At 41.9% G+C, this 27,700-nt stretch overlaps 1 protein-coding gene across 5 annotated transcripts; it reads left to right on the top strand.

Annotated features, from left to right (window-relative positions):
- On the top strand, positions 1 to 26,969 carry LOC118943934 (butyrophilin subfamily 2 member A1-like). Of its 5 annotated transcripts, none has more exons than XM_090217663.1 (14): positions 1 to 319; positions 7,840 to 7,914; positions 8,172 to 8,522; positions 8,667 to 8,948; positions 11,193 to 11,306; positions 13,039 to 13,059; positions 13,292 to 13,312; positions 14,076 to 14,096; positions 14,341 to 14,361; positions 14,748 to 14,768; positions 15,013 to 15,033; positions 22,727 to 22,747; positions 24,572 to 24,598; positions 25,300 to 26,969. In XM_090217663.1, exons 2-14 carry the CDS (start codon positions 7,845 to 7,847, stop codon positions 25,827 to 25,829), a joined length of 1,521 nt encoding a protein of 506 aa, XP_090073789.1. In that variant the 5' UTR covers positions 1 to 319; positions 7,840 to 7,844; the 3' UTR covers positions 25,830 to 26,969. The 5 variants fall into 5 exon arrangements, with proteins under 5 accessions (XP_090073789.1, XP_090073788.1, XP_090073790.1 ...); XM_090217662.1 differs by having other exon boundaries at positions 2 to 319; positions 7,822 to 7,914; XM_090217664.1 differs by lacking the exon at positions 13,039 to 13,059 and having other exon boundaries at positions 2 to 319; positions 7,822 to 7,914.
- Positions 26,970 to 27,700: the final 731 nt, after the last annotated feature.

Here is a 27,700-nt window from a genome sequence, read left to right as displayed (position 1 = left end):
AGGCTGGTCCAGTGAGGATTTCAATGTATGTTGCTGCAGTGTCTGGCTAAGGAACAGTGAGCCACTACTGAGCCAATAAAACTCAGTTCACTTATGTATTATTCTACAGCTGGCCTCATCCCTTTGGATGAAGCTGGGCTTTTGTTCCTTTTTTGTAAAGTTTCGTAAGTTTTGTTCAATAAATCCTTAGACATCTAAAAATATAAATAAGTGAGTTACAGCGTGCTGTAGCCTACTTTCAGTTTCGCACTTCACCAAAGTAAGAATACTTTCATTTTCACTCCACACCCTTTTCTTTTCCGACGGGCTGTAAAAGACGGTAAGAATATTTCTCAATATAATTAAAACTGGGTTATGTTAAGGATTTCTTTGTCAGCTATGCTTAAGAAACTAAAACCTAAAGCAGAGCTCTATAGCATAGTTAGGCCAATCATAGTTGATCATGAAAAGTTAAACATCCTGTGAAATGGCAAACTGTAAATTGCCATGTTATTTCATTATTCATATGTATTTATTAGATTATACAAATACTACTAAACCACATCCAAAAGTTTACATTTTCTAAAGACAAATGTTAGGGAAATTAGAATTTTAACTTGAGTCTATAGTCTATTTCAGTGGTGGTCAGTGCCATTTAAGATGTTGTTTTTTCGTTAGCGTGGCCTTATTTCTATTACAGCATATTTGATGAATATCATTCATATTCCATTCACCCAGTTCAATGTAACAGCGATCGGTTTAGGCTACTACATGAAACTCAAATGTTCCCTATACCCATCATGAGATGGCTACAACCTAGCCTGTGAATGAAAGTTTACAATGTACTGTACCCGTGACACATTCAAAACCGCCTTGCACACTCTTGCAAGCGTCTAGCTGATCTAGGGTTTAATCATTAGTCCAACAGTTGCAAATGAGAGGTCATAGTGGACAAATTCAGGTATGTTTATCCCATTTCCGTTTGCCTCCGTTTCAGATTTTTTCCTCAAACAGAATCGGCGGTATGAATGCACCCCTGGTCACCCCTAAAAACAATTCACATTCATAGCAGTCACGTTGTATTCCTTTTCACATCTATGTGCTCTCTTCCTATCACCTTTTCCCTTCCTTTATGGACTTCAATGGACAACACATCAGCTGTATGTAACCAGGCGAGAAAAAAAACTTTCCAAACCATATCCTAACTGCTACATACGGCCTACATCATTGTCACAATATTAGCTAAAGTAATGTCGTAGCCAACATAGCTAATAAAACTAACATGCAGCTGTATTTCTGTTTTATCATTGGAATGTGATTCAAATCGAGGCGACGGTGTGCTGTAGGACCATGCGGACACCTCCGAGCGGTAGGGTAGGCTGTTTGGAGTGTTTATCTGAAGAAAAAAAAAACATTAAATAAAATGTTATGTCCCCCCCACTTCTAAAACCAAAGTTGCGGCCCTGGTAAATTCAATTGATTGGACATGATTTGGAAAGGCACACCTGTCTATATAAGGTCCCACAGTTGACAGTGCATGTCAGACAAAAAAAACAAGCCATGAGGTCGAAGGAATTGTCCTTAGAGCGAGACAGGATTGTTTCAAGGCGCAGATCTGGGGAAGGGTACCAAAACATTTCTGCAAAAACACCGTGGCCTCCATCTTAAATGGAAGAAGGTTGGAACCACCAAGACTCTTCCTAGAGCTGACAGAGCTCCAGAGTTCCTCTGTGGAGATGAGAGAACCTTATAGAAGGACAACCATCTCTGCAGCACTCCACCAATTAGGCCTTTATGGTAGAGTGACCAGACATAAGCCACTCCTCAGTAAAAGGCACATGACAGCCTGCTTAGAATTTGCTAAAAGGCACCTAACGGACTCTAAGACTATGAGAAACAAGATTCTCTGGTCTGATAACCAAGATTGAACTCTTTGGCCTGAATGCCAAGCGTCTCATCTGGAGGAAACCTAGCACCATCCCTACGGTGAAGCATGGTGGTGGCAGCATCATGCTGTGGGGATGTTTTTCAGTGGCAGGGACTGGGAGACCAGTCAGTATCGAGAGAAAGATCAACAGAGAAAAGTACAGAGAGATCCCTGATGAAAACCTGTTCACCTTCCAACATGACAATGACCCTAAGCACACAGCCAAAACAACGCAGGAGTTGTTTCGAGGGGCAAGTCTCTGAATGTCCTTGAGTGGCCCAGCCAGAGCCCGGACTTGAACCCGATAGAACATCTCTGGAGACACCTAAAAATAGCTGTGCAGCGACGCTCCGCATCCAACCTGACAGAGCTTGAGCAGAATGGGAGAAACTCCCAAAATGCAGGTGTGCCAAGCTTGTAGCGTCATACCCAAGAAGACTCGGATGTTATCAGTGCCAAAGGTGCTTCAAGAAAGTACTGAGTAAAAGGTCTGAAAACTTATGTAAATGTGATATTTCAGTTTATTTTTAATACATATGAGGGGAATGGAAAGAGAGGTTACTCACGTATAGTCGTGCTCAGTACCAGGCATAACATTCTGTCTGTTTCTGATCTGTGTACACATCTTGACCAAACCAGCTGGTCTGTGGGTGTGTATGTACAGTGGCTTGCGAAAGTATTCACCCCCCTTGGGGTGAATTTTTCATTTTTTTTGCCTTACAATCTGGAATTCAAATTGATTTTGGGGGGGTTTGTATCATTTGATTTACACAACGTGCCTACCACTTTGAAGATGCAAAATATACTGGGATTTTTGCCCATTCTTCAAGGCAAAGAAGAATGCTCCAGCTCCTTCAAGTTGGATGGGTTCTGCTGGTGTACAGCAATCTTTAAGTCGTACCACAGATTCTCAATTGAATTGAGGTCTGGGCTTTGACTCTGGCCATTCCAAGACATTTAAATGTTTCCCCTTAAACCACTCTAGTGTTGCTTTAGCAGTATGCTTAGGGTCATTGTCCTGCTAGAAGGTGAACCTCCATCCCAGTCTCAAATCTCTGGAACACTGAAACAGGTTTCCCTCAAGAATTTCCCTGTATTTAGCGCCATCCATCATTCCTTCAATTCTGATCAGTATCCCAGTACCCGCCGAGGAAAAACATGGGATGGGATGGTATTCTCGGGGTGATGAGGGGTGTTGGGTTTGCGCCAGACATAGCATTTTCCATGATGGCTAAAAAGCTCAATTTTAGTCTCATCTGACCAGAGTACCTTCTTCCATATGTTTAGGGAGTCTCCCACATGCCTTTTGGAGAACACCAGACGTGTTTGTTTATTCTTTTCTTTAAGCAATGGCTTTTTTCTGGCCACACTTCCCTAAAGCCCAGGTCTGTGGAGTGTACGGCTTAAAGTGGTCCTATGGACAGATACTCCAATCTCCGCTGTGGAGCTTTGCAGCTCCTTCAGGGTTATCTTTGGTATCTTTGTTGCCTCACTGATTAATGCCCTCCTTGCCTGATCTGTGAGTTTTGCTGGGCGGCCCTCTCTTGGCAGGTTTGTTGTGGTGCCATATTCTTTCCATTTTTTAATAATGGATATAATGGTCCTCTGTGGGATGTTCAAAGTTTCAGATATACACTGCTCAAAAAAATAAAGGGAACACTAAAATAACACATCCTAGATCTGAATGAATTAAATATTCTTATTAAATACTTTTTTCTTTACATAGTTGAATGTGCTGACAACAAAATCACACAAAAATTATCAATGGAAATCAAATTTAACAACCCACGGAGGTCTGGATTTGGAGTCACACTCAAAATTAAAGTGGAAAACCACACTACAGGCTGATCCAACTTTGATGTAATGTCCTTAAAACAAGTCAAAATGAGGCTCAGTAGTGTGTGTGGCCTCCATGTGCCTGTATGACCTCCCTACAACGCCTGGGCATGTTCCTGATGAGGTGGCGGATGGTCTCCTGAGGGATCTCCTCCCAGACCTGGACTAAAGCATCCGCCAACTCCTGGACAGTCTGTGGTGCAACGTGGCGTTGGTGGATGGAGCGAGACATGATGTCCCAGATGTGCTCAATTGGATTCAGGTCTGGGGAACGGGCGGGCCAGTCCATAGCATCAATGCCTTCCTCTTGCAGGAACTGCTGACACACTCCAGCCACATGAGGTCTAGCATTGTCTTGCATTATGAGGAACCCAGGGCCAACCACACCAGCATATGGTCTCACAAGGGGTCTGAGGATCTCATCTCGGTACCTAATGGCAGTCAGGCTACCTCTGGCGAGCACATGGAGGGCTGTGCGGGCCCCCCAAAGAAATGCCACCCCACACCATGACTGACCCACCGCCAAACCGGTCATGCTGGAGGATGTTGATTTCACAGAAGTGTGATTGACTTGGAGTTACATTGTGTTGTTTAAGTGTTCCCTTTATTTTTTTGAGCAGTGTATATAACCCAACCCTAATCTGTACTTCACCACAACGTTGTCCCTGACTTGTTTGGAGAGCTCCTTGGTCTTCATGGTGACCCTTGCTTTGTGGTGTTGCAGACTCCGGGGCATTTCATGTGACAGATCATGTGACACTTAAATTGCACACAAGTGACTATTTAACTAATTATGTGACTTCTGAAGGTATTTGGTTGCACGAGATCTTATTTAGGGGCTTCAGACCAAAGGGGGTGAATACATATGCACGCACCACTTTTCCGTTATTTATTTTTTAGAATTTTTTTAAACAAGTTATTTTTATAATTTCACTTCACCAATTCGGACAATTTTTTGTATGTCTAATACTTGAAATCCAAATAAAAATCTATTTAAATTACACGTTGTAATGCAACAAAATAGGAAAAACGCCAAGGGGGATGATTACCTTTGCAAGGCACTGTATATATAGGATCACCACTTTATTTTAAGAATGTGAAATGTTAGAATAATAGTAGAGAGAATGATTTCTTTCAGATTTTATTCTTTCATCACATTCCCAGTGGGTCAGAAGTTTACATACACTCAATTAGTATTTGGTAGAATTGCCTTATAAATTGTTTAACTTGGGTCAAACGTTTCGGGTAGCCTTCCACAAGCTTACCACAATAAGTTGGGTGAATTTTGGCCCATTCCTCCTGACAGAGCTGGTGTAACTGAGTCAGGTTTGTAGATCTCCTTGCTCGCACACGCTTTTTCAGTTCTGCCCACAAAGTTTCTATAGGATTGAGGTCAGGGCTTTGTGATGTCCACTCCAATACCTTGACTTTGTTGTCCTTAAGCCATTTTGCCAGAACTTTGGAAGTATGCTTGGGGTCATTGTCCATTTGGACAATTATTATTGTCCATAATTTTCCTTCCTCATGATGACGTCTATTTTGTGCACCAGTCCCTCCTGCAGCAAAGCACCCCCCCCAACATGGTAGGGCCGCACACAATTGGCCCAGCGTCGTCCGGGTTTGGCCGGGGTAGGCCGTCATTGTAAATACGAGTTAAATAAAGGTTAAAATATATATATATTTTTAAAAGATGCTGCCACTCCCGTGCTTCACGGTTGGGATGGTGTTCTTCGGCTTGCTATACATCCACAGGTACACCTCCAATTGACTCAAATGATGTCAATTAGACTATCAGAAGCTTCTAAAGCCATTACAAAATTTTCAGGAATATTCCAAGCTGTTTAAAGGCACAGTCAACTTAGTGTATGTAAACTTCTGAACCACTGGAATTGCGATACAGTGAATTATAAGTGAAATAATCTGTCTTTAAACAATTGCTGTAAAAATTACTTGTGTCATGCACAAAGTAGATGTCCTAACCAACTTGACAAAACTATATTTTGTTAACAAGACATTAATGGAGTGGTTGAAAAACAAGTTTTAATGACTCCAACCTAATTGTATGTACACTTCCGACTTCATCTGTATATACAGTGGGGCAAAAAAATATTTAGTCAGCCACCAGTTGTGCAAGTTTTCCCACTTAAAAATATGAGAGAGGCCTGTAATTGTCATCAAAGGTACACTTCAACTATGACAGACAAAATGAGGAGAAAACAAATCCAGAAAATCACCTTGTAGGATTTTTAATGAATTTATTTGCAAATTATGGTGGAAAATAAGTATTTGGTCACCTACAAACAAGCAAGATTTCTGGCTCTCACAGACCTGTAACTTATTCTTTAAGAGGCTCCTCTGTCCTCCACTCGTTACCTGTATTAATGGCACCTGTTTGAACTTGTTATCAGTATAAAAGACACCTGTCTACAACCTCAAACAGTCACACTCCAAACTCCACTATGGCCAAGACCAAAGAGCTGTCAAAGGACACCAGAAACAAAATTGTAGACCTGCACCAGGCTGGGAAGACTGAATCTGCAATAGGTAAGCAGCTTGGTTTGAAGAAATCAACTGTGGGAGCAATTATTAGGAAATGGTTGACATAAAAGACCACTGATAATCTCCCTCGATCTGGGGCTCCACGCAAGATCTCACCCCGTGGGGTCAAAATGATCACAAGAACGGTGAGCAAAAATCCCAGAACCACACGGGGGGACCTAGTGAATGACCTGCAGAGAGCTGGGACCAAAGTAACAAAGCCTACCATCAGTAACACACTATGCCGCCAGGACTCAAATCCTGCAGTGCCAGACGTGTCCCCCTGCTTAAGCCAGTACATGTCCAGGCCCGTCTGAAGTTTGCTAGAGAGCATTTGGATGATCCAGAAGAAGATTGGGAGAATGTCATATGGTCAGATGAAACCAAAATATAACTTTTTGGTAAAAACTCAACTCGTCGTGTTTGGAGGACAAAGAATGCTGAGTTGCATCCAAAGAACACCATACCTACTGTGAAGCATGTGGGTTCAAACATCATGCTTTGGGGCTGTTTTTCTGCAAAGGGACCAGGACGACTGATCCGTGTAATGGAAAGAATGAATGGGGCCATGTATTGTGAGATTTTGAGTGAAAACCAGCAAGGGCATTGAAGATGAAACGTGTCTGGGTCTTTCAGCATGACAATGATCCCAAACACACCACCCGGGCAATGAAGGAGTGGCTTCGTAAGAAGCATTTCAAGGTCCTGGAGTGGCCTAGCCAGTCTCCAGATCTCAACCCCATAGAAAATCTTTGGAGGGAGGTGAAAGTCCGTGTTGCCCAGCAACAGCCCCAAAACATCACTGCTCTAGAGGAGATCTGCATGGAGGAATGGGCCAAAATACCAGCAACAGTGTGTGAAAACCTTGTGAAGACTAACAGAAAACGTTTGATCTCTGTCATTGCCAACAAAGGGTATATAACAAAGTATTGAGATACACTTTTGTTATTGACCAAATACTTATTTTCCACCATAATTTGCAAATAAATTCATTATAAATCATACAATGTGATTTTCTGGATTTTTTTATCTTCTCATTTTGTCTGTCATAGTTGAAGTGTACCTATGATGAAAATTACAAGATTGGTGGCTGACTAAATACTTTTTTGCCCCACTGTATGTACACAGTGCCGTGAAAACGTATTTGCCCCCTTTCTGATTTTGTCTATTTTTGCATATTTTTGAGAGTGAAAGTAATCAGATCTTCAATCAAAACATAAAATTAACCTGAGTTTAGAAATAATAAAAAAATAATTATATATTATATTCATTTAATTGACAGTTATGCAACATCCAATTCCGCTGTGTGAAAAAGTTATGTCCCCCTTAAACTCAATAAGTGGTTGTGTCACCTTTAGATGCAATGACTGCAACAAAATGCTTCCTGTAGTTATTGATCAGTCTCTTGGTTTTATCTGAAAGGAGCCATAGCAAGATACTGAAGGTCTATTGGTTATATCTGAAAGGGGCCATAGTAAGATACTGAAGATCTACAGGTTGATTTCTAGTTTTGATCTTTATAATTGATGTTTCTATGTTAGACCTATTGTCTCTTTCAGGAATAATGGAGACTGGACCAGACAGTCTGTTTTTGACTCTCCTGCTTCTCCTCCACAGTTCACACTCTGTATCTGGTAATTATTATGCTCACTTCATCTTATTGTGTGTTTTGACTCATGCAGTAACTACAGGGCTTCCTCTGTGTGTGTGTGTGTGTGTGTGTGTGTGTGTGTGTGTGTGTGTGTGTGTGTGTGTGTGTGCATGCGCGTGCGAGGTTGCATTATTACTTAGATTTTTGATGTTTTGAAATCTCTGAATTACATTTGACAGTCTGTCTTTAGTTCTGGGTGATGTATCTAAATGCTCCTTAATTTCTGTCTGTTCTCTTCAGAGAGGTTTGAGGTTCTTGGTCCATCTGATTCCATTGTTGCTGTGGCTGGTGATGACATCATTCTGCCCTGTTACCTCAAACCCAACATCAGCGCTGAGGACATGACAGTGGACTGGCTGAACCTGGACTTCTTAGACGGTCGTGTCTTTCGTTACCAAAACCACAGAATCATACGAGAGGATCAGATTCTCTTCTATAGTGGAAGAACTTCACTGTATGAAGAGGAACTATGGAGGGGCAACACCTCATTGAAACTGACCAGGGTACAAGGCACTGATGAGGGACGTTACAAATGCTTAATTCAGTCAAAGAGCTGGTATGATGATTTCACTGTTCAAGTCCTCGTTAAAGGTGAGGTTTATTTTCATGTTAATGTAATAATCTCACTACAGTACAATGACATCACCTCTTTCCTTCATATTACTGGACACAGTATGTGTCTATTTGTTCACAGCCTGTCACCAGTTAACATCCAGTCTGTCTGTGTGTCTGTAGCTGTAGGATCCAAGCCAGTGGTGTCCATTGAGGGACACAGAGAGGGAGGGATGGGTCTGCTGTGTGAATCAGAAGGCTGGCACCCTGACCCTGAGCTGGTGTGGCTGGACAGTAAAGGAGTCCATCTCTCTGCTGGTCCTCCTGAGATACATAGAGACTTAGATGGATTCTACACAGTCAAACGACATGTCATTGTCCAGGAGACTGACACCAACCGCTTTACCTGCAGAGTCCAACAGAGCAGGATCAATGAGAAGATGGAGACAGAGATTCACCTCCCTAGTGAGTAACAACACAATATTATTTAGACATGAAACACTGGAGATATTGTACCAAACCCTGTTGTTGATGTGTAATGATGTGTGGTAGTATTAGTACCCAACCCTGTTGTTGATGTGTGGTAGTATTAGTACCAAACCCTGTTGTTGATGTGTGGTAGTATTAGTACCAAACCCTGTTGTTGATGTGTGGTAGTATTAGTACCAAACCCTGTTGTTGAATGATGTGTGGTAGTATTAGTACCAAACCCTGTTGTTGATGTGTGGTAGTATTAGTACCAAACCCTGTTGTTGATGTGTGGTAGTAGTAGTACCAAACCCTGCTGTTGATGTGTAATGATGTGTGGTAGTACTAGTACCCAACCCTGTTGTTGATGTGTGGTAGTATTAGTACCAAACCCTGTTGTTGATGTGTGGTAGTATTAGTACCAAACCCTGTTGTTGATGTGTGGTAGTAGTAGTACCAAACCCTGTTGTTGATGTGTAATGATGTGTGGTAGTATTAGTACCCAACCCTGTTGTTGATGTGTGGTAGTATTAGTAACAAACCCTGTTGTTGATGTGTGGTAGTATTAGTACCCAACCCTGTAGTTGATGTGTGGTAGTAGTAGTACCAAACCCCTGTTGTTGGTGTGTGGTAGTATTAGTACCCAACCCTGTAGTTGATGTGTGGTAGTAGTAGTACCAAACCCTGTTGTTGATGTGTAATGATGTGTGGTAGTATTAGTACCCAACCCTGTTGTTGATGTGTGGTAGTAGTAGTACCAAACCATGTTGTTGATGTGTAATGATGTGTGGTAGTATTAGTACCCAACCCTGTTGTTGATGTGTGGTAGTATTAGTACCCAACCCTGTTGTTGATGTGTGGTAGTATTAGTACCCAACCCTGTTGTTGATGTGTGATAGTTTTAGTACCAAACCCTGTTGTTGATGTGTGGTAGTATTAGTACCAAACACTGTTGTTGATGTGTAATGATGTGTGGTAGTATTAGTACCAAACCCTGTTGTTGATGTGTAATGATATGTGGTAGTATTTGTACCAAACCCTGTTGTTGATGGGTGTGGTAGTACTAGTACCAAACCCTGTTGTTGATGTGTAATGATGTGTGTGGTAGTATTAGTACTAAACCCTGTTGTTGATGTGTAATGATGTGTGTGGTAGTATTAGTACCAAACCCTGTTGTTGATGTGTTTGGTAGTATTAGTACCAAACCCTGTTGTTGATGTGTAATGATGTGTGTGGTAGTATTAGTACCAAACCCTGTTGTTGATGTGTAATGATGTGTGGTAGTATTAGTACCAAACCCTGTTGTTGATGTGCAATGATGTGTGTGGTAGTATTAGTACCAAACCCTGATGTTGATGTGTGGTAGTATTAGTACCAAACCCTGATGTTGATGTGTGGTAGTATTAGTACCAAACCCTGTTGTTGATGTGTGGTAGTATTAGTACCAAACCCTATTGTTGATGTGTAATGATGTGTGGTAGTATTAGTACTAAACCCTGTTGTTGATGTGTAATGATGTGTGGTAGTATTAGTACCAAACCCTGTTGTTGATGTGTAATGATGTGTGTGGTAGTATTAGTACCAAACCCTGATGTTGATGTGTGGTAGTATTAGTGCCAAACCCTATTGTTGATGTGTAATGATGTGTGGTAGTATTAGTACCAAACCCTGTTGTTGATGTGTGGTAGTATTAGTACCAAACCCTATTGTTGATGTGTAATGATGTGTGGTAGTATTAGTACTAAACCCTGTTGTTGATGTGTAATGATGTGTGTGGTAGTATTAGTACCAAACCCTATTGTTGATGTGTAATGATGTGTGGTAGTATTAGTACTAAACCCTGTTGTTGATGTGTAATAATGTGTGGTAGTATTAGTACCAAACCCTGTTGTTGATGTGTAATGATGTGTGTGGTAGTATTAGTACCAAACCCTGTTGTTGATGTGTGGTAGTATTAGTACCAAACCCTATTGTTGATGTGTAATAATGTGTGGTAGTATTAGTACCAAACCCTGTTGTTGATGTGTAATGATGTGTGGTAGTATTAGTACCAAACCCTGTTGTTGATGTGTGGTAGTATTAGTACCAAACCCTGTTGTTGATGTGTGGTAGTATTAGTACCAAACCCTGTTGTTGATGTGTAATGATGTGTGGTAGTATTAACACCAAACCCTGTTGTTGATGTGTGGTAGTATTAGTACCAAACCCTGTTGTTGATGTGTAATGATGTTTGTGTTTTAGGTGAGTTATTTGATACAACCCCATGGAGAATGGCCTTCATTGTGTTATGCTGTCTGGGAGCCATCACTGTGATTGGGTTATCTCTGGCTATCTGCTGGATATCTTATAAGAAAGGTAATGGAGAGATGATATGAATGTTTCATTGTTAGAAATAAATGTCCGCAATGCTTTTTTCAACCTCAACACATTCACAGTGGTTGTATTCTATGGATACATGATAATATACTAAACCTGCAGGTGATTAATATGTTATCACTGATGAATGATTTTAACCTGCAGGTGATTAACATGTTGACACAGATGACTGATTTTAATCTACATGTGATTAACATGTTAACCAGGTGTGATAATAGATCAACTCAAACTGCAGAGTGGAAAGTAATGCTTTTATTGTCCTTAACTCTGATACACCTGGATCACTGATGGACCGGTCACATTAATGTTGATGTTCTAGAACAGGATGTGTTGAAGCTGTAGAGGCCCACTAGACTAGAGAGAGGTAGAATCTGATATACCTGGATCACTGATGGACCAGTCACATTAATGTTGATGTTCTAGAACAGGATGTGTTGAGACTGTAGAGGACCACTAGACTAGAGAGAGATAGAATCTAATACACCTGGATCACTGATGGACCAGTCACATTAATGTTGATGTTCTAGAACAGGATGTGTTGAGACTGTAGAGGACCACTAGACTAGAGAGAGATAGAATCTGATACACTTGGATCACTGATGGACCAGTCACATTAATGTTGATGTTCTAGAACAGGATGTGTTGAAGTTGTAGAGGCCCACTAGACTAGAGAGAGGTAGAATCTGATACACCTGGATCACTGATGGACCAGTCACATTAATGTTGATGTTCTAGAACAGGATGTGTTGAAGTTGTAGAGGCCCACTAGACTAGAGAGAGGTAGTATCTGATACACCTAGATCACTGATGGACCAGTCACATAAATGTTGATGTGTGTGTTGAGGCTGTAGAGGACCACTAGACTAGAGAGAGGTAGAATCTGATACACCTGGATCACTGATGGACCAGTCACATTAATGTTGATGTTCTAGAACAGGATGTGTTGAGGCTGTAGAGGACCACTAGACTAGAGAGAGGTAGAATCTGATACACCTGGATCACTGATGGACCGGTCACATTAATGTTGATGTTCTAGAACAGGATGTGTTGAAGTTGTAGAGGCCCACTAGACTAGAGAGAGGTAGAATCTGATACACCTGGATCACTGATGGACCAGTCACATTAATGTTGATGTTCTAGAACAGGATGTGTTGAAGTTGTAGAGGCCCACTAGACTAGAGAGAGGTAGTATCTGATACACCTGGATCACTGATGGACCAGTCACATTAATGTTGATGTTCTAGAACAGGATGTGTTGAGGCTGTAGAGGACCACTAGACTAGAGAGAGGTAGAATCTGATACACCTGGATCACTGATGGACCAGTCACATTAATGTTGATGTTCTAGAACAGGATGTGTTGAGGCTGTAGAGGCCCACTAGACTAGAGAGAGGTAGTCTCTGATATACCTGGATCACTGATGGACCAGTCACATTAATGTTGATGTTCTAGAACAGGATGTGTTGAGGCTGTAGAGGACCACTAGACTAGAGAGAGGTAGAATCTGATACACCTGGATCACTGATGGACCAGTCACATTAATGTTGATGTTCTAGAACAGGATGTGTTGAGGCTGTAGAGGCCCACTAGACTAGAGAGAGGTAGAATCTGATACACCTGGATCACTGATGGACCAGTCACATTAATGTTGATGTTGATGTTCATGTTCACGATGTTCTCACTGTCTTCCATCTACTCTACATGTTTACAGATGACCTCAGGAAGGAGAGGAGTAAGTAGTATCTTTAAATCACCACATTGATAACAAATACACCAATGTCTCTTCTATAGATGTAACTTCTAGTGAAGTAGAACACTTCATGTTGTTTATATTAATGTTCCCTGACTTTTATCTGATGTTGGATCATTGATATGAGACAAGGAGTCCCAGAGAGAGACTACATCTTCTAGTGTTCATGTTAATGATGTTCTCACTGTCTTCCATCTACTCTACATGTTTACAGATGACCTCACTAGGAAGCTAGGTAAGTAGTGTCTTCAGATGATCACTTTGCTAAATTTAATTAAACACAGTTTTTTTTTAGCACAAAGGAACAATCGGTTTGTTGCTACATACATTTTTTGACTTATAAATGAATTATATGTACCCACTGATTCTTGAAGAATATAACTTATAAATTATTAAAGAGCTTAGTTTAACCGTTGTACCCCATCAGAACTCAAAATATAACCTTGTTTTATCTCAATGTTTGTAAACAAAGTAAATGCAAGCAAACACTATACAGCCTCCAAACATATTTAAAACTATAATGTATATACAGTATAATGGATGGTCAGTCCTTACGTCCATAGATCTGTCTATGAATTTGAGAGTGATATTATTTCTCCAGACCCTCCCTCAGCTTCTTACCAAAACAACAGTGGCTGGGTTCACGCTTTGTTATTGTTTTAACTTCTGATTGGCCCTAGTTGTTCCTTCTGATGTTGGAACAGTGGTATGAGACAAGGGCCAGGAATTTAATTCAAGGCGCATTATAACACAACACACTATACTTTTAAAGGTATTTTAGTTTTGAGTCGACATGTGCAGTGTTTACCATGAATACAATCTCCATGATTGCTGGTGGAAAATGTCTTTAAAAAGTGAATTGTCAGATGTGAAGTGCCCTGTGGTATACTGCACATTGGATTGAATCCTGACCAAGGAGTCCCAGAGAGAGACGACATCTTCTAGTGTTCATGTTAATGATGTTCTCACTGTCTTCCATCTACTCTACATATTTACAGTTAACCTCGGGGACCAGAATTGTAAGTACTGTCTTCAGATCATCACTTTGATAACATTATTAGAACCACAAAAGTAACATTCTCTTTAATTTACTGACTTCAAGTAGGAAAACGTTTTAAGAAGGTTATTTTCAGCTCATTGAAGATGTTCCTTCTGATGTTGGAACATTGATATGAGACAAGGAGTCCCAGAGAGAGACTACATCTTTTAGTGTTCATGTTAATCATGTTCTCACTGTCTTCCATCTACTCTACATGTTTACAGATGAACTCTGTGAACAGAAATGTAAGTAGTGTCTTCAGATCTTCACTTTACTAGAATTATATGAAGCATGTAAAGTCTTTTTTTGTGGCTGAGCACATTAAAAATGTTTCTTCTGATGTTGGAACAGTGTTATGAGACAAGGTCCGGGATTCATTTCAAGACGCATTATAACACAGCACACTATAACAGACTTTTAAAGGTAGTTTGAGTCGACATGTTTACCATGAATGTGAAATGAAGGCCAGTGGAAAATGCCTTTAAAAGTGCTTTGTCAGATGTGAAGTGCCCTGCAGTATAGCGCACATTGGATTGAATCCCGACCAAGGAGTCCCAGAGAGAGACGACATCTTCTAGTGTTCATGTTAATGATGTTCTCTCTGTCTTCCATCTACTCTATATGTTTACAGATTACCTCACTGAGAATCGAGGTAAGTAGTGTCTTCAAATCATCACTTTGATAACGTTATTAGAACTACAAAAGTAACATTCTCTTTAATTTACCGACTTCAAGTACGAAAACGTTTTAAGAAGGTTATTTTGAGCTCATTGAAGATGTTCCTTCTGATGTTGGAACATTGATATGAGACAAGGAGTCCCAGAGAGAGACGACATCTTCTAGTGTTCATGTTGATGAGGTTCTCACTGTCTCCCATCTACTCTACATATTTACAGATGTCCTCAGGAAGGAGAAGGGTAAGTAGTGTCTTCAGATCATCTCTTTGCAAGAATTATGTGAACCATTTTATAAAGGCTATTCGTAAACCAATTCAAAACTTACCTTGAGGCCACAGGTACGTGATGAACAGACAGTTTGGAACCTTTAACCCATCAACACTTTGTACAGAGACAAGAGTCATTCAGATATTGCTGAGAACCATATCCCCAGAGACACATTTTCCTCTCGTGTTAATTTTTGTTGCTCCTGCAACTCAGGAAGATACTCTTTGGTCCACCTCTTCCAGAACAAGTCTGACATACGCTGAGAGTACAAACCATTAGTAACACCTTCCTAATATTGTGTTGCAACCCCTTTTGCCTCAATTTGTTAGGGCATGGACTTTACAAGGTGTTGAAAGCATTCCCAAGGGATACCAGTCCATGTTGACTCCAATGCTTCCCACAGATGTGTCAAGTTGGCTGGATATCCTTTGGTGGTGGACCATTCTTGATGCACACAGAAAACTGTTGAGAAACCAACACTTGACTCATCTGACGTCAAGCTATAGACCTGTATCCTTTTCTTTTTTTCCAAAACAATTGAGCGTGCTATCTCTGATCAACTCTCTCGTTATTGCTCTCAGAACAATCTTCTTGACCCTAACCAGTCAGGCTTCAGGCCGGGTCACTCAACCGAGACTGCTCTTCTTTGTGTCACGGAGGCTCTCCGTACTGACAAAGCAGACTCTCTCTCATCTATTCTCATCCTCCTAGATCTATCCACTGCCTTCGACACTGGGAACCATCAGTAGAGAGGATCTGGGTCTGCACCATGTTCTCTCACTACTGGTGTCCCCCAGGGTTCTGTTCTAGTTTCTCTCCTCTTCTCTCTATACACCAAGTCACTTGGCTCATTCATATCCTCACACCTCTCCATCACAATTGACAACTCCACAGTGTCGCACACCCAGAGTGCAAAGAACCTTGGCGTGAACCTGGACAACAGCCTGTCGTTCTCTGAAAACATCAAAGCAGCGTCTCGCTACCGCAGGTTCATGCTCTACAACATCCATATGACCATACCTCACACAGGAAGCAGAACAGGTCCTAATCCAGGCACTTGTCATCTCCAGTCTTGACTAATATAAATCTCTGTTGGCTGGGCTCTCTGCTTGTGCCATGAAACCTCTGCAATTTATCCAGAATGCTACAGCCCGCCTGGTTTTCAACCTTCCCAAGTTCTCTCATGTCAACCCGCTCCTTTGCACAATCCACTGGCTTCCAGTCAAATCTTGCATCCACTACAAGATCATGGTGCTTGCCTACGTAGCAGCAAGAAGAACTGCCCCTCCCTTCTTTCAGGCTATGAGCAAACCCTACACCCCGTTCTGCCACCTCTGGTCTCTTGGCCCTCCCACCAATAGGCTAAAGTACAGGCAGGGAAAAGGCTAATGATGTAGTCTGGGAGATCAGGCAATAGGTTGATAACAGGAAATCCAATAGGCTAAAGTACAGGCAGGGAAAAGGCTAATGATGTAGTCTGGGAGATCAGACAATAGGTTGATAACAGGAAATCCAATAGGCTAAAGTACAGGCAGGGAATAGGCAAAAGGCATCGTTAGTGAGGCAGGCAAAAACTATCATACATGGGAGGAGTAAATTACGGGAAAACCAACGCTTCGAAAAGATGTGTGTCACAAAACAACCAATACCTCACAATGATGGGGTGCAAAGAACTGAACTAAATAGGTGTGATAATGACATACAGGTGTGTGATCAGAATTCAGGTGATTGGGATCTGGAGAATGAGCTGTGTTCAGGGGATCTACGTGTTTGAGAGTGTGAGCTGGAAAGTGGGCTGGAAAGTGAGCTGTGTTCAGGGGATCTACGTGTTTGAGAGTGTGAGCTGGAAAGTGGGCTGGAAAGTGAGCTGTGTTCAGGGGATCTACGTGTTTGAGAATGTGAGCTGGAAAGTGGGCTGGAAAGTGAGCTGTGTTCAGGGTATCTACGTGTTTGAGAGTGTGAGCTGGAAAGTGGGCTGGAAAGTGAGCTGGAAAGTGAGCTGCGTTTAGGGGATCTACGTGTTTGAGAGTGTGAGCTGGAAAGTGTGCTGGAAAGTGAGCTGTGTTCAGGGGATCTACGTGTTTGAGAGTGTGCGTTGGAAGCAGACGCTACAATTCCCTCTAACGTTTTATGTTCTGCCCATGTTAGATGTGTTTCTTGAATAAACGCAACATCAGTCTTTAGCTTTTTCAAGGACATAAGGACTTCGTTTAAGAGGACCGTTCAGTCCATTAATGTTTAATGATGTATGATTTACTATCTTAGCCATATTGTTCACTTAATATATGAACGCAAATGTCATGATTATTTCCAATAAGGGTGTGGGATATTCTATTGCCTATTTTCAGAGAGCCTGTAGTCAAACACATATTATAAAGTGAAGGTCTCTCACAAAACAGTATTGTAATATAAAGTAAACAGAACAAACAATTCCCCTCCTCCCCCAGTGCTGTTCTTGAATGTGCCCACCACAAATCCCACCTGTAGTGGAGCTACGCTCCCAGGGTCACTATTCCTAAATTACATTTCTAACATAAAGGCAAACATGAACCTGGAGCACAAGGCCAGTAAATTAACAAACAGAGATAATTCTTCACCCATCCTTATATGATGCAAGTCAAAAACAAAACCAATAATGGGTGTCCTGATCCCAACACACATACCATGACAAGGAGCAAAATACAAATATAAGACTTCATGGCTTAGTCGTATAAAAAGGTCTAAAATCATATTGATGCCTCTGAGGACCATGCCTGTCCCAAATAACAACTTAAAACAATGTCACTCTGATAAAATGTTTTATTGTTTGTGTACATGGACATTGGAATGTCAGAATCTTCTTGGGATGTCATTGATCTGTCAGTAAGCTACTGCAAAGCAGTCCTACCAGTTATGCAAGTAATAAGGCAGGCTAGTGGGACACAGCCCAGCTAGCAGTGAAATGAACGTGGTCCGCTATCCAATCAACCATGTCCTGAGCCACTCGCCTCCAGTCCGCTGCTTCTTTGGGGGCGATTTGAAGAATCCTCTCTGTCCGCCATGGATGATTCTCATCGTTGCAGGTTGAAGCGGCGCAAAGGGAATGTTCTTGGAAGTAAAGTTATTTTTTCACCTGGTCGAATTCCTTCCTGTGTTTGATTATCCCGGGACTCATGTCTGGAAATAATTTAATCGCCTCCCCGTTGTATAGGATCACTCCTTTCTCCTTGAAATGTTTGGCCACGGTTCTGAAAACTTTCTCTCTGTCCTGGTACCTCAGGAACCGAACAAGGAAGGGTTGTGGGTTCTGATCAGGGGATGGGTGAAGGGCGAGTGACCTGTGTTCCCTTTTGATAACCAGGGGTTCCTCCAAATGTTCTTTGCCCTGTAGGGAGGGGATAATGGCAGTAGAGAAATCAATGGGGTCGGTCCCCTCACAAGCCTCGCGGAGGCCGATAATTCTAATGTTACTTGGCCTGCTGTAGTTTTCTAAATGGTTCACCTTATTCATCAGGTATTGTTGGTTTTGCTCAGTTTCTGTAGTTCTGTCCCCATTCCCTCTAGCTTGTCCTCAGCAGCTCTTCAGCTTCTTCCATCTGTGATCCTAGCGTGTTGATAATCGTTGTCAAACCTTAGTTGGCGTTTTTGATTTCAGCCAACTGTGCTGAGATGGAGCAGCTGAACTCAGACGGTTTCAAGTTAAATTGTGCTGTGAGGGAGTTATGGCCTTCTTTGATCACTTTGAGGATGTGAGCTAGCCTAACTTCTTCCTAAAGTGACATCTTGGGTTTCCAAGGAGGCCATGGTCAGAGGTTCTTGCTCTGTCGTTTCTTGCTCTGTTTCGGTTCTTCCTATGCATTTTTTTTGTCTCGTAGGCATATTACCACTCTTGGCTACAGTGTATCAATAAGTATGGGTGAAGTTATCAAGTTGAAGGTTAAGCTTTTAAAGATTGGTTGACCTTATGAGGCTATCCTGGCTTAGTAACCAGATGAGCAAACCTTCCATTTCTCTCTTGTAGGTCATAAACCGACTGTACATTTTCTTTAAACTTTTATGGCAGCTTTGAGACTATGGCTCTCATATTTGATTGGCTGTCCATTTCCTCCATATATTGAACATTATCCATAGTGTTGTAGCATTCTGTGAGGATTCAGAATCTTCAGTCTTGTTGGACGACCAGCTGAGAGCTTTCTCAATATAAGCTGTGATGATTCTATACTAGTCTCCAAAGTACTTTTTTCAGAAGTCTTTTGGCCTCTGCATACCCTCTGTCAGCCTCCATATGTTGGTAAATGTGGACTAGATCTCTGGCTAATTTGACCATAACTATCCTCCTTAATCCTGTTTACAAGTAGAAACTCAAAACAGGAAGTACCAGTGACACGCTCAATTCGGAAGTGGTGAGGAGTTTACCACATCAGTCACCTGCTTCATTAAAGTGCATCGATGACATCGTCCCCACAGTGGCCGTACATACATGTCCCAACCAGAAGCCATGGATTACAGGCAGCATCCGCACTGAGCTAAAGGCTGCCGCTTTCAAGGAGCAGGACACAAACCCAGACGCTTAGACTAAATCATGTTATTCCCTCCGATGAATCATCAAACAGGCAAAGCATCAATACAGGAGTAAGATCAAATCCTACTACACAAGCTCTGACACTTGTCGGATGTAGCAGGGCTCACATCTATCACAGATTTGAAAGGGAAACGCAGCCACAAGCTGCCCAGTGACACGAGCCTAGCAGATGAGCTAAATGCCTTCTACGCTCCTGTCGAGGGAAGAAACACTAAACCATGAGTTCCGGGCGGCTGTGTGATCATGCTCTCAGTAGCCAATGTGTGTGAGACCTTTAAACAGGTTTTTCACTCACAAGGCTGCAGGGTCAGACGGATTTGCAGGACTCGTACTCAGAGCATGCGCTGACCAGCTGGCAAGTGTCTTTACTGATATTTTCAACCTTTCCCTGACCCAGTCTGTAATACCTTCATATTTCAAGCAGACCACCATAGTCCCTGTGTCCAACAACGCCACCTGTCTAAATGACTATTGCCGCTTAGCACTCACATCAATATCCTTGAAATGCTTTGAAAGGCTGATGGCTCACATCAACACCATCATTCAAGACACCCTGGACTCACCCCAATTCGCATACCACCCCAACAGATCCACAGATGACACAATCTCTATTGCACTCTACACTACCCTTTCCCACCTGGACAAAAGGAACACCTACGTGAGAATGCTGTTCATTGACTACAGCTCAGCATTCAACACCATGGTGCCCTCCAAGTTCATCACTAAGCTCAGGACCCTGGGACTGAACACCTCCCTCTGCAACTGGATCCTGGACTTGCTGACGGGTCGCCCCAAGGTGGTGAGGGTAGACAACAATACATCCGCCATGCTGACCTTCAACATGGGGGCCCCTCAGGGGTGCGTACTTAGTCCTCTCGGGTACTCCCTGTTCACCCATGACTGCATGGCCACTTAGAACTCCAACACCATCATTAAGTTTGCAGACGGTGGTATGCCTGATCACTGAAAACAATGAGACAGCCTTGGGGAGGAGGTCAGATACCTGGCAGTGTGATGACAGGACAACAACCTCTCCCTCAACGTCAGTAAGACAAAGGAGCTGAGCCAAGATTTGATTTGGGTTGCCCCATGGTGAATTTCTCCAAAAGGTACAGCCTGTCTTTGCTGTTCTCGGTCCGGTCTTCGATAGCATGTTCAAAGCCATGCACACAGAACCGGTAGTCTAGTGGGTCACCCTTAAACACTGGTACAAAGATATGTAGTCTAGTGGGTCACCCTTAAACACGGGTACAAAGAACCTGTAGTGTGGTGGGTCACCCAGTGGTACACTAAGAGGTGGTAATTAGGACAAACTTTGTTGCCTTGTGAGTTGACCTATGATGGACAGTGCTGTATGTGGTGGTAGTTATAACATAGTACTTTGACCCTGGCCATGTGCAGTATAAACAGAGCTGTATGTGGGGGTAGTTATAACATAGTACTTTGACCCTGGCCCTGTGCAGTATAAACATAGCTGTATGTGGGGGTAGTTATAACATAGTACTTTGACCCTGGCCCTGTGCAGTATAAACATAGCTGTATGTGGTGGTAGTTATAACATAGTACTTGGACCCTGGCCATGTGCAGTATGAACAGAGCTGTATGTGGGGGTAGTTATAACATAGTACTTTGACCCTGGCCATGTGCAGTATAAACAGAGCTGTATGTGGGGGTAGTCCTTAGTTATAACATAGTATATTGACCCTGGCCCTGTGCAGTATGAACAGACGTGGTGAACAATGGGGATCCCAGGTCAGCCATGATGTGTGACTGTGTGGTATGGAGACCTGTGACAACCTGAGTGGTGGTGGGCACCAATTTGCTTTGAGTAACCTTCCCCATGGTATCTTCAGGCCTTCCCATTGCATTCAGGTATCGTTCATTAAATCATCTGATATGTTTCCCCATTCCTTGAGTGGCTTCCTACTCATGGAATACATTCATCTTAGCCACCGCTAACACTGTCACAGGGAACATTCATTTACAGTTGAGGAGCGCCACTAGTTCTACCTCCGGTCCGATGAAATGTTCGCCTCTTTACCTCCGGTCTGATGAGGGATGACGTTCATAAACCTTTCGTCAGCGTTCCATTCAGCAACGTTTTTTGTCAAATATAACGGCAATTCGTAATCCAGTCATGTGATGTCGCCATCAGACGCGCTTCCAAAGTAACTACAAAACAGGGAATCCAACACTTCTATAGTGTAACAACAGAAATGTATTTGCCAGACAAAGGCCCCACAGGTAATTTCATAGGCTAGAAAACAAAAGAGTATATAGTAGAAGGTTTCTTAGTTCATGTAATAGTGATTAAAAAACTGTATTGTAACACATTACCTGAGTCCTAGCTGACACATAATGCCAATGTTCTCAATTTTAATTATACACACGAGTGCCCTTTACTCACTTACTGGTTCCAAAACGAAACCCCTCTTTTGAAAAGGTTCTTCAAAGCACCCCTTAAGTCTACAAAGGTTCAAAATGAACTGACGGGCCTCCCAAGTGGCGCAGTGATCTAAGGCACTGCATCAGGCTAGCTGTGCCGCTAGAGATTCTGGGTTTGAGTCCAGGCACTGTCGCAGCTGGCCGCGACCGGGAGACCAATGGGGCCCAGCATCGTCCGGGTAGGGGAGGGTTTGGCCGGCAGGGATGTCCTTGTCCCATCGCGCACCAGCGACTCCTGTGGCGGGCCGGGCGCAGTGCACGCTGACACCGTCGCTAGCTCTACGGTGGTGGTTCCTCCGACACATTGGTTCGGCTGGCTTCCTGGTTAAGTGGGCATTGTGTCAGGAAGCAGTGTGATTTGGTTGGGTTGTGTTTCGGAACAAATGAAAAAATTGCAGCGAGGAGACTAGACTGTAACTACCAACTGGGGAGAAAAAGGGGTAAAATACACAAAATAAAATACGACCTGATGGCAGAGTATAGGTTCTTAAATTAACCGTAAGGTTTTTTAGTTTTTTTAAAACCTTATATTATCCTAAAAGATCATACAGGAACCTTTTATTTATATAGTGTAGACTAGAGAGGTAGCTAACACATGTTGATTCCCCCTTGGACACCATTGATGTGTCTAATTGACTATATGTATCTGTTTCTCTGTAGAAATCCTGACTTCTCAGCTGGGTAAGTATTAAGGCTTTGTTACCTACTGTATATGATGGCTTATAAATGTTAGCTTTGTCAATGGAGTTGAGTGGTGATGAGTGTGTGTAGACTGTACCTCCGACTATCAATCGATACTTGTAAAAATGTCCATTCTTAAACTCTTACCGTGAACCTGTTTGTCCTGTGTAATTGTGTGACTTTCTTTGTTTGCTGAAATCTGTAGTTCATTAAAGTAGCATTTTAGGGGACCTCTGCCAAAGGAGTTGTTGTGTGAAGGAGCAGCCCATCATTGCACGGCTGATTTAAAAAAAAAAAAAAACATTTGGCAGTGAACACCTAGACTAAAATGTTTAATAAAGAACTATGAATTAAACAATGTTTTTCCAAGGACTGCCCCTTTGAAGTAACATTGCAGTGAAGTAAAATAAATGGATGTAGTGATACTTTCTACCACCAGAGGGAGGCAAATACAAGTTTATTTTACTGAGGATGTTGACATGGTCCTAGTAAGGTCTGGATGGTCTTCTGACTTATAAAACGGTGGGAAATCAAACAAAGAAGTCATGTAAACATAAACAAAGAAGTCATGTAAACATAAACAAAGAAGTCATGTAAACATAAACAAAGAAGTCATGTAAACATAAACAAAGACGTCATGTAAACATAAACAAAGAAGTCATGTAAACATAAACAAAGAAGTCATGTAAACATAAACAAAGACGTCATGTAAACATAAACAAAGACGTCATGTAAACATAAACAAAGAAGTCATGTAAACATAAACAAAGAAGTCATGTAAACATAAACAAATAAGTCATGTAAACATAAACAAAGAAGTCATGTAAACATAAACAAAGAAGTCATGTAAACATAAACAAAGACGTCATGTAAACATAAACAAAGAAGTCATGTAAACATAAACAAAGAATTCATGTAAACATAAACAAAGACGTCATGTAAACATAAACAAAGAAGTCATGTAAACATAAACAAAGAAGTCATGTAAACATAAACAAAGAAGTCATGTAAACATAAACAAATAAGTCATGTAAACTAATTCTAGTGCCTGTTTTCGGGGACTGTCAGCTTGTGGGCTCCCGAGTGACGCAGCGGTCTAAGGCACTGCATCTCAGTGCTAGAGGCGTCACTACGTGGTTTGATCCCGGGCTGTATCCCAACTGGCTGTGATCGGGAGTCCCATAGGGCGGCACACAGTTGGCCTAGCGTCGTCCGGGTTAGGGGAGGTTTTGGCCGGGGTAGGTCCTCATTGTAAAATAAGAATTTGTTTCTTAACTGAATTGCATAGTTAAATAGAAGTTAAATAAAACAAATATTAGTTAATTATTGATGTTACTGAACTGCTGTATTTGAAGTACAACTCCCTTCTGCCCAGTTTCAATGATGTTGCTACGGCAACTCAAGCTGTTTCTACCATCCCTGACTATCCCATCAAACTATCAATCAGTTTCTTTTTCACTTTTTCACTTCTTCAGTCACATTCCTGTAGCCAAAAAAAACACATTTAGCTTCCTATCACATATTGAAAAGAAAAAGGTTTATGAATGAATTTATGGAGGGTTACTGTCAAAATGATTTATTATATATACTGTGCGTATACTGTATAACAAATTGGCTCTTGGTCTCCCCACCTTCCTGGCACTGTATGGGGTGTCAGATATGCCAGTGTTTCTCCCCATATGTTCACTAAGATTCAAATTATTATAGGTCTTCATAGTTTGAGGTCTGGGTTGAACAACACAAGTTAACACTTACAGTTGTTTGTGATATCCATCAGTATGTTGCTCATTTTCATAACCAACAGTCTCTTACTCTATATTTCAGACTTTGAAACCATCAGAAGACATGCAGGTGTGTTTTATGCTCTGTGACATCCACAAATTAATACATACCATATGAAACGTAACATAATATACCAAATAGAGTGTCTAGGATTTACTTACAGAATAATAGTAGTGATGTCATTGGGTTTACTATAGTGTATTATACCACTGATGATGATGTCATTGTGTTTACCATAGTGTATTATATCACTGATGATGATGTCATTGTGTTTACCATAGTGTATTATATCACTGATGATGATGTCATCGTGTTTACCATAGGGTTTTAAACCAGTGATGTCACGATTTCATTGTGTTTACCATAGTGTATTATACCACTGATGTTGATGTCATGATGTCATTGTGTTTATCATAGTGTATTATACCACTGATGTTGATGTCATGATGTCATTGTGTTTACCATAGTGTATTATACCACTGGTGTTGATGTCATTGTGTTTACCATAGTGTATTATACCACTGATGTTGATGTCATGATGTCATTGTGTTTACCATAGTGTATTATACCACTGATGTTGATGTCATGATGTCATTGTGTTTACCATAGTGTATTATACCACAGATGATGATGTCATTATGTCATCGTGTTTACCATAGTATATTATACCACTGATGTTGATGTCATGATGTCATTGTATTTACCATAGTATATTATACCACTGGTGTTGATGTCATTGTGTTTACCATAGTGTATGTTTCTCTCCACAGTGGATGTGACTCTAGACCCTGATACTGCACATTGTAAACTTATCCTGTCTGATGACGGGAAACAAGTGAGACATGGAGAACTAGATCAGGTTCTCTCTGACAACGGGAAGAGGTTTACAAATTGGTCCTGTGTCCTGGGAAATGTGGGCTTCTCAGGGAAGTTCTACTATGAGGTGAAGGTGGAGGGGAAGACTGAGTGGACTTTGGGGGTGGTCATACAGTCCATCAATAGGAATGAGAGTTTTATACCAATGCCTAATAATGGATACTGGACTGTGAAGCTGAAGGATGGAGAGTACACAGCTAATGCAGATTCCCCTCTCACCCTCTTACTGAGAGAGAAGCCCCTGAAAGTGGGGGTGTTTGTGGATTATGAGAAGGGACAGGTCTCCTTCTACAATGTGGAGGACAGGTGTCATATCTACTCTTTCACTGGCTGCACCTTCACTGAGAAACTCCATCCATTCTTCAACCCTGGTGGTTCAGATAGTATTTCACTGGTCGTCTGTCCTGTGGATGCCACTGACTGACTGTTTTATCAAACAAGGTGCAATTGTTATTTGTGAAATGCTTGTTACTCTGCTAATGTGCAGTAAATATACTGTATATCATTTAAAAAAAGTGCTGAACAAGTAGTTGACAACGTCCGTCCTAGCTCGCTCATTTATGTCTTAATCGAAATTATGGATTGTCTCTTATCCGCTCCTCGTTCCCTTATGCCATAGTTTGTACATCTCAATTGTCAGTAGAAACCACATTTGTTTAAACAAGTCAGCCATATGAGCTATATTTTTTAAGAAGGCAGTAAATGAGGCTGATTTTTTTTTTACCTTTTATTTAGCTAGGCAAGTCAGTTAAGAACTAATTCTTATTTCCAATGACGGCCTAGTGGGTTAACTGCCTGTTCAGGTACAGACCGACAGATTTGTACCTTGTCAGCTCAGGGGTTTGAACTTGCAACCTTTCGGTTACTAGTCCAACGCTCTAACCACTAGGCTACCCTGCCGCCCCATGAATGAACTGTTTCACTGCCAGACATGGCTCCGCTGATAGCCAGGTGTAGTGGTAAGGTGTTGGGACTCTGCTGATGGGACTCTGCTGTTGGGACTCTGCTGATGGGACTCTGCTGTTGGGACTCTGCTGTTGGGACTCTGCTGATGGGACTCTGCTGTTGGGACTGCTGATGGGACTCTGCTGTTGGGACTCTGCTGTTGGGACTCTGCTGATGGGACTCTGCTGATGGGACTCTGCTGTTGGGACTCTGCTGTTGGGACTCTGCTGTTGGGACTCTGCTGTTGGGACTCTGCTGTTGGGATTCTGCTTTTGGGACTCTGCTGTTGGGACTCTGCTGATGGGACTCTGCTGTTGGGACTCTGCTGATGGGATTCTGCTGTTGGGACTCTGCTGATGGGACAGCTTAATGTAGGTCCTGATAGTTTGTGGGCACCGTTTGTAACCGTTACCGTGCAATTCATGTATTGTTTAGTGTTGTGTTGTGTAGTGGCGTTGCTGGAATGCACAAGATTTACATGCTAAAATTGCAACTGGTTGTGTAACCTTTCTGCTGTGTGCTCCTACATTTAGGTAACAATATAGCAGCAGCACCAAATAAATGTGTTTTATATATTGATCATTTGATAATTAAATGTTCTGAAAGAGGGTTTAAAAAATCTCCATCATTGCCATCAGAAAAGACTACTGTATACGACAGACTACCCCATCAGACTACTGTATCAGAAAGACTAATGTGTCAGACAGAGTAGTCTGATAGAGTAGTCTATCAGTCAGACTACTGTATACGACAGACTAACCATCAGACTACTGTATCAGACATACTATTATATCAGACAGACTACTGTGCTTCTACATCTGCATTGCTTGCTGTTTGGGGTTTTAGGCTGGGTTTCTGTATAGCACTTTGTGACACCCCAAACAGCAAGCAATGCAGGTGTAGAAGCACGGTGGCTAAGAAAAACTCCCTAGAAAGGCCAAAACCTAGGAAGAAACCTAGAGAGGAACCAGGCTATGTGGGGTGGCCAGTCCTCTTCTGGCTGTGCCGGGTGGAGATTATAACAGAACATGGCCAAGATGTTCAAATGTTCATAAATTACCAGTATTGGTCAAATAATAATAACCACAGGCAGAACAGTTGAAACTGGAGCAGCAGCACAGCCAGGTGGACTGGGTACAGCAAGGAGTCATCATGTCAGGTAGTCCTGAGGCATGGTCCTAGGGCTCAGGTCCTCAGTGAGAGAGAGAGAAAGAGAGAATTAGAGAGAGCATACTTAAATTCACACAGGACACCGGATAGGACAGGAGAAGTACTCCAGATATAACAAACTGACCCTAGCCCCACAACACAAACTACTGCAGCATAAATACTGGAGGCTGAGACAGGAGG

Source organism: Oncorhynchus mykiss, chromosome 23 (genome assembly GCF_057628025.1).
Source record: "Oncorhynchus mykiss isolate SJ-2025 chromosome 23, ASM5762802v1, whole genome shotgun sequence".
In the NCBI taxonomy this organism is placed as follows: Eukaryota; Metazoa; Chordata; class Actinopteri; order Salmoniformes; family Salmonidae; genus Oncorhynchus; species Oncorhynchus mykiss.
Note: the sequence above shows the minus strand (reverse complement) of the source record. Positions and strands in the feature narration are given on the sequence as shown.

What these genes read in the sequence shown, in the direction of transcription:
- LOC118943934 (XM_090217663.1), top strand. Translation starts at nt 7,845, where the DNA reads ATGGAGACTGGACCAGACAGTCTGTTTTTGACTCTCCTGCTTCTCCTC. An exon ending in CAGTTCACACTCTGTATCTG is followed by an intron (nt 7,915 to 8,171) that starts GTAATTATTATG and finishes TGTTCTCTTCAG; the next exon opens with AGAGGTTTGAGGTTCTTGGT. An exon ending in GACAGAGATTCACCTCCCTA is followed by an intron (nt 8,949 to 11,192) that starts GTGAGTAACAAC and finishes TTTGTGTTTTAG; the next exon opens with GTGAGTTATTTGATACAACC.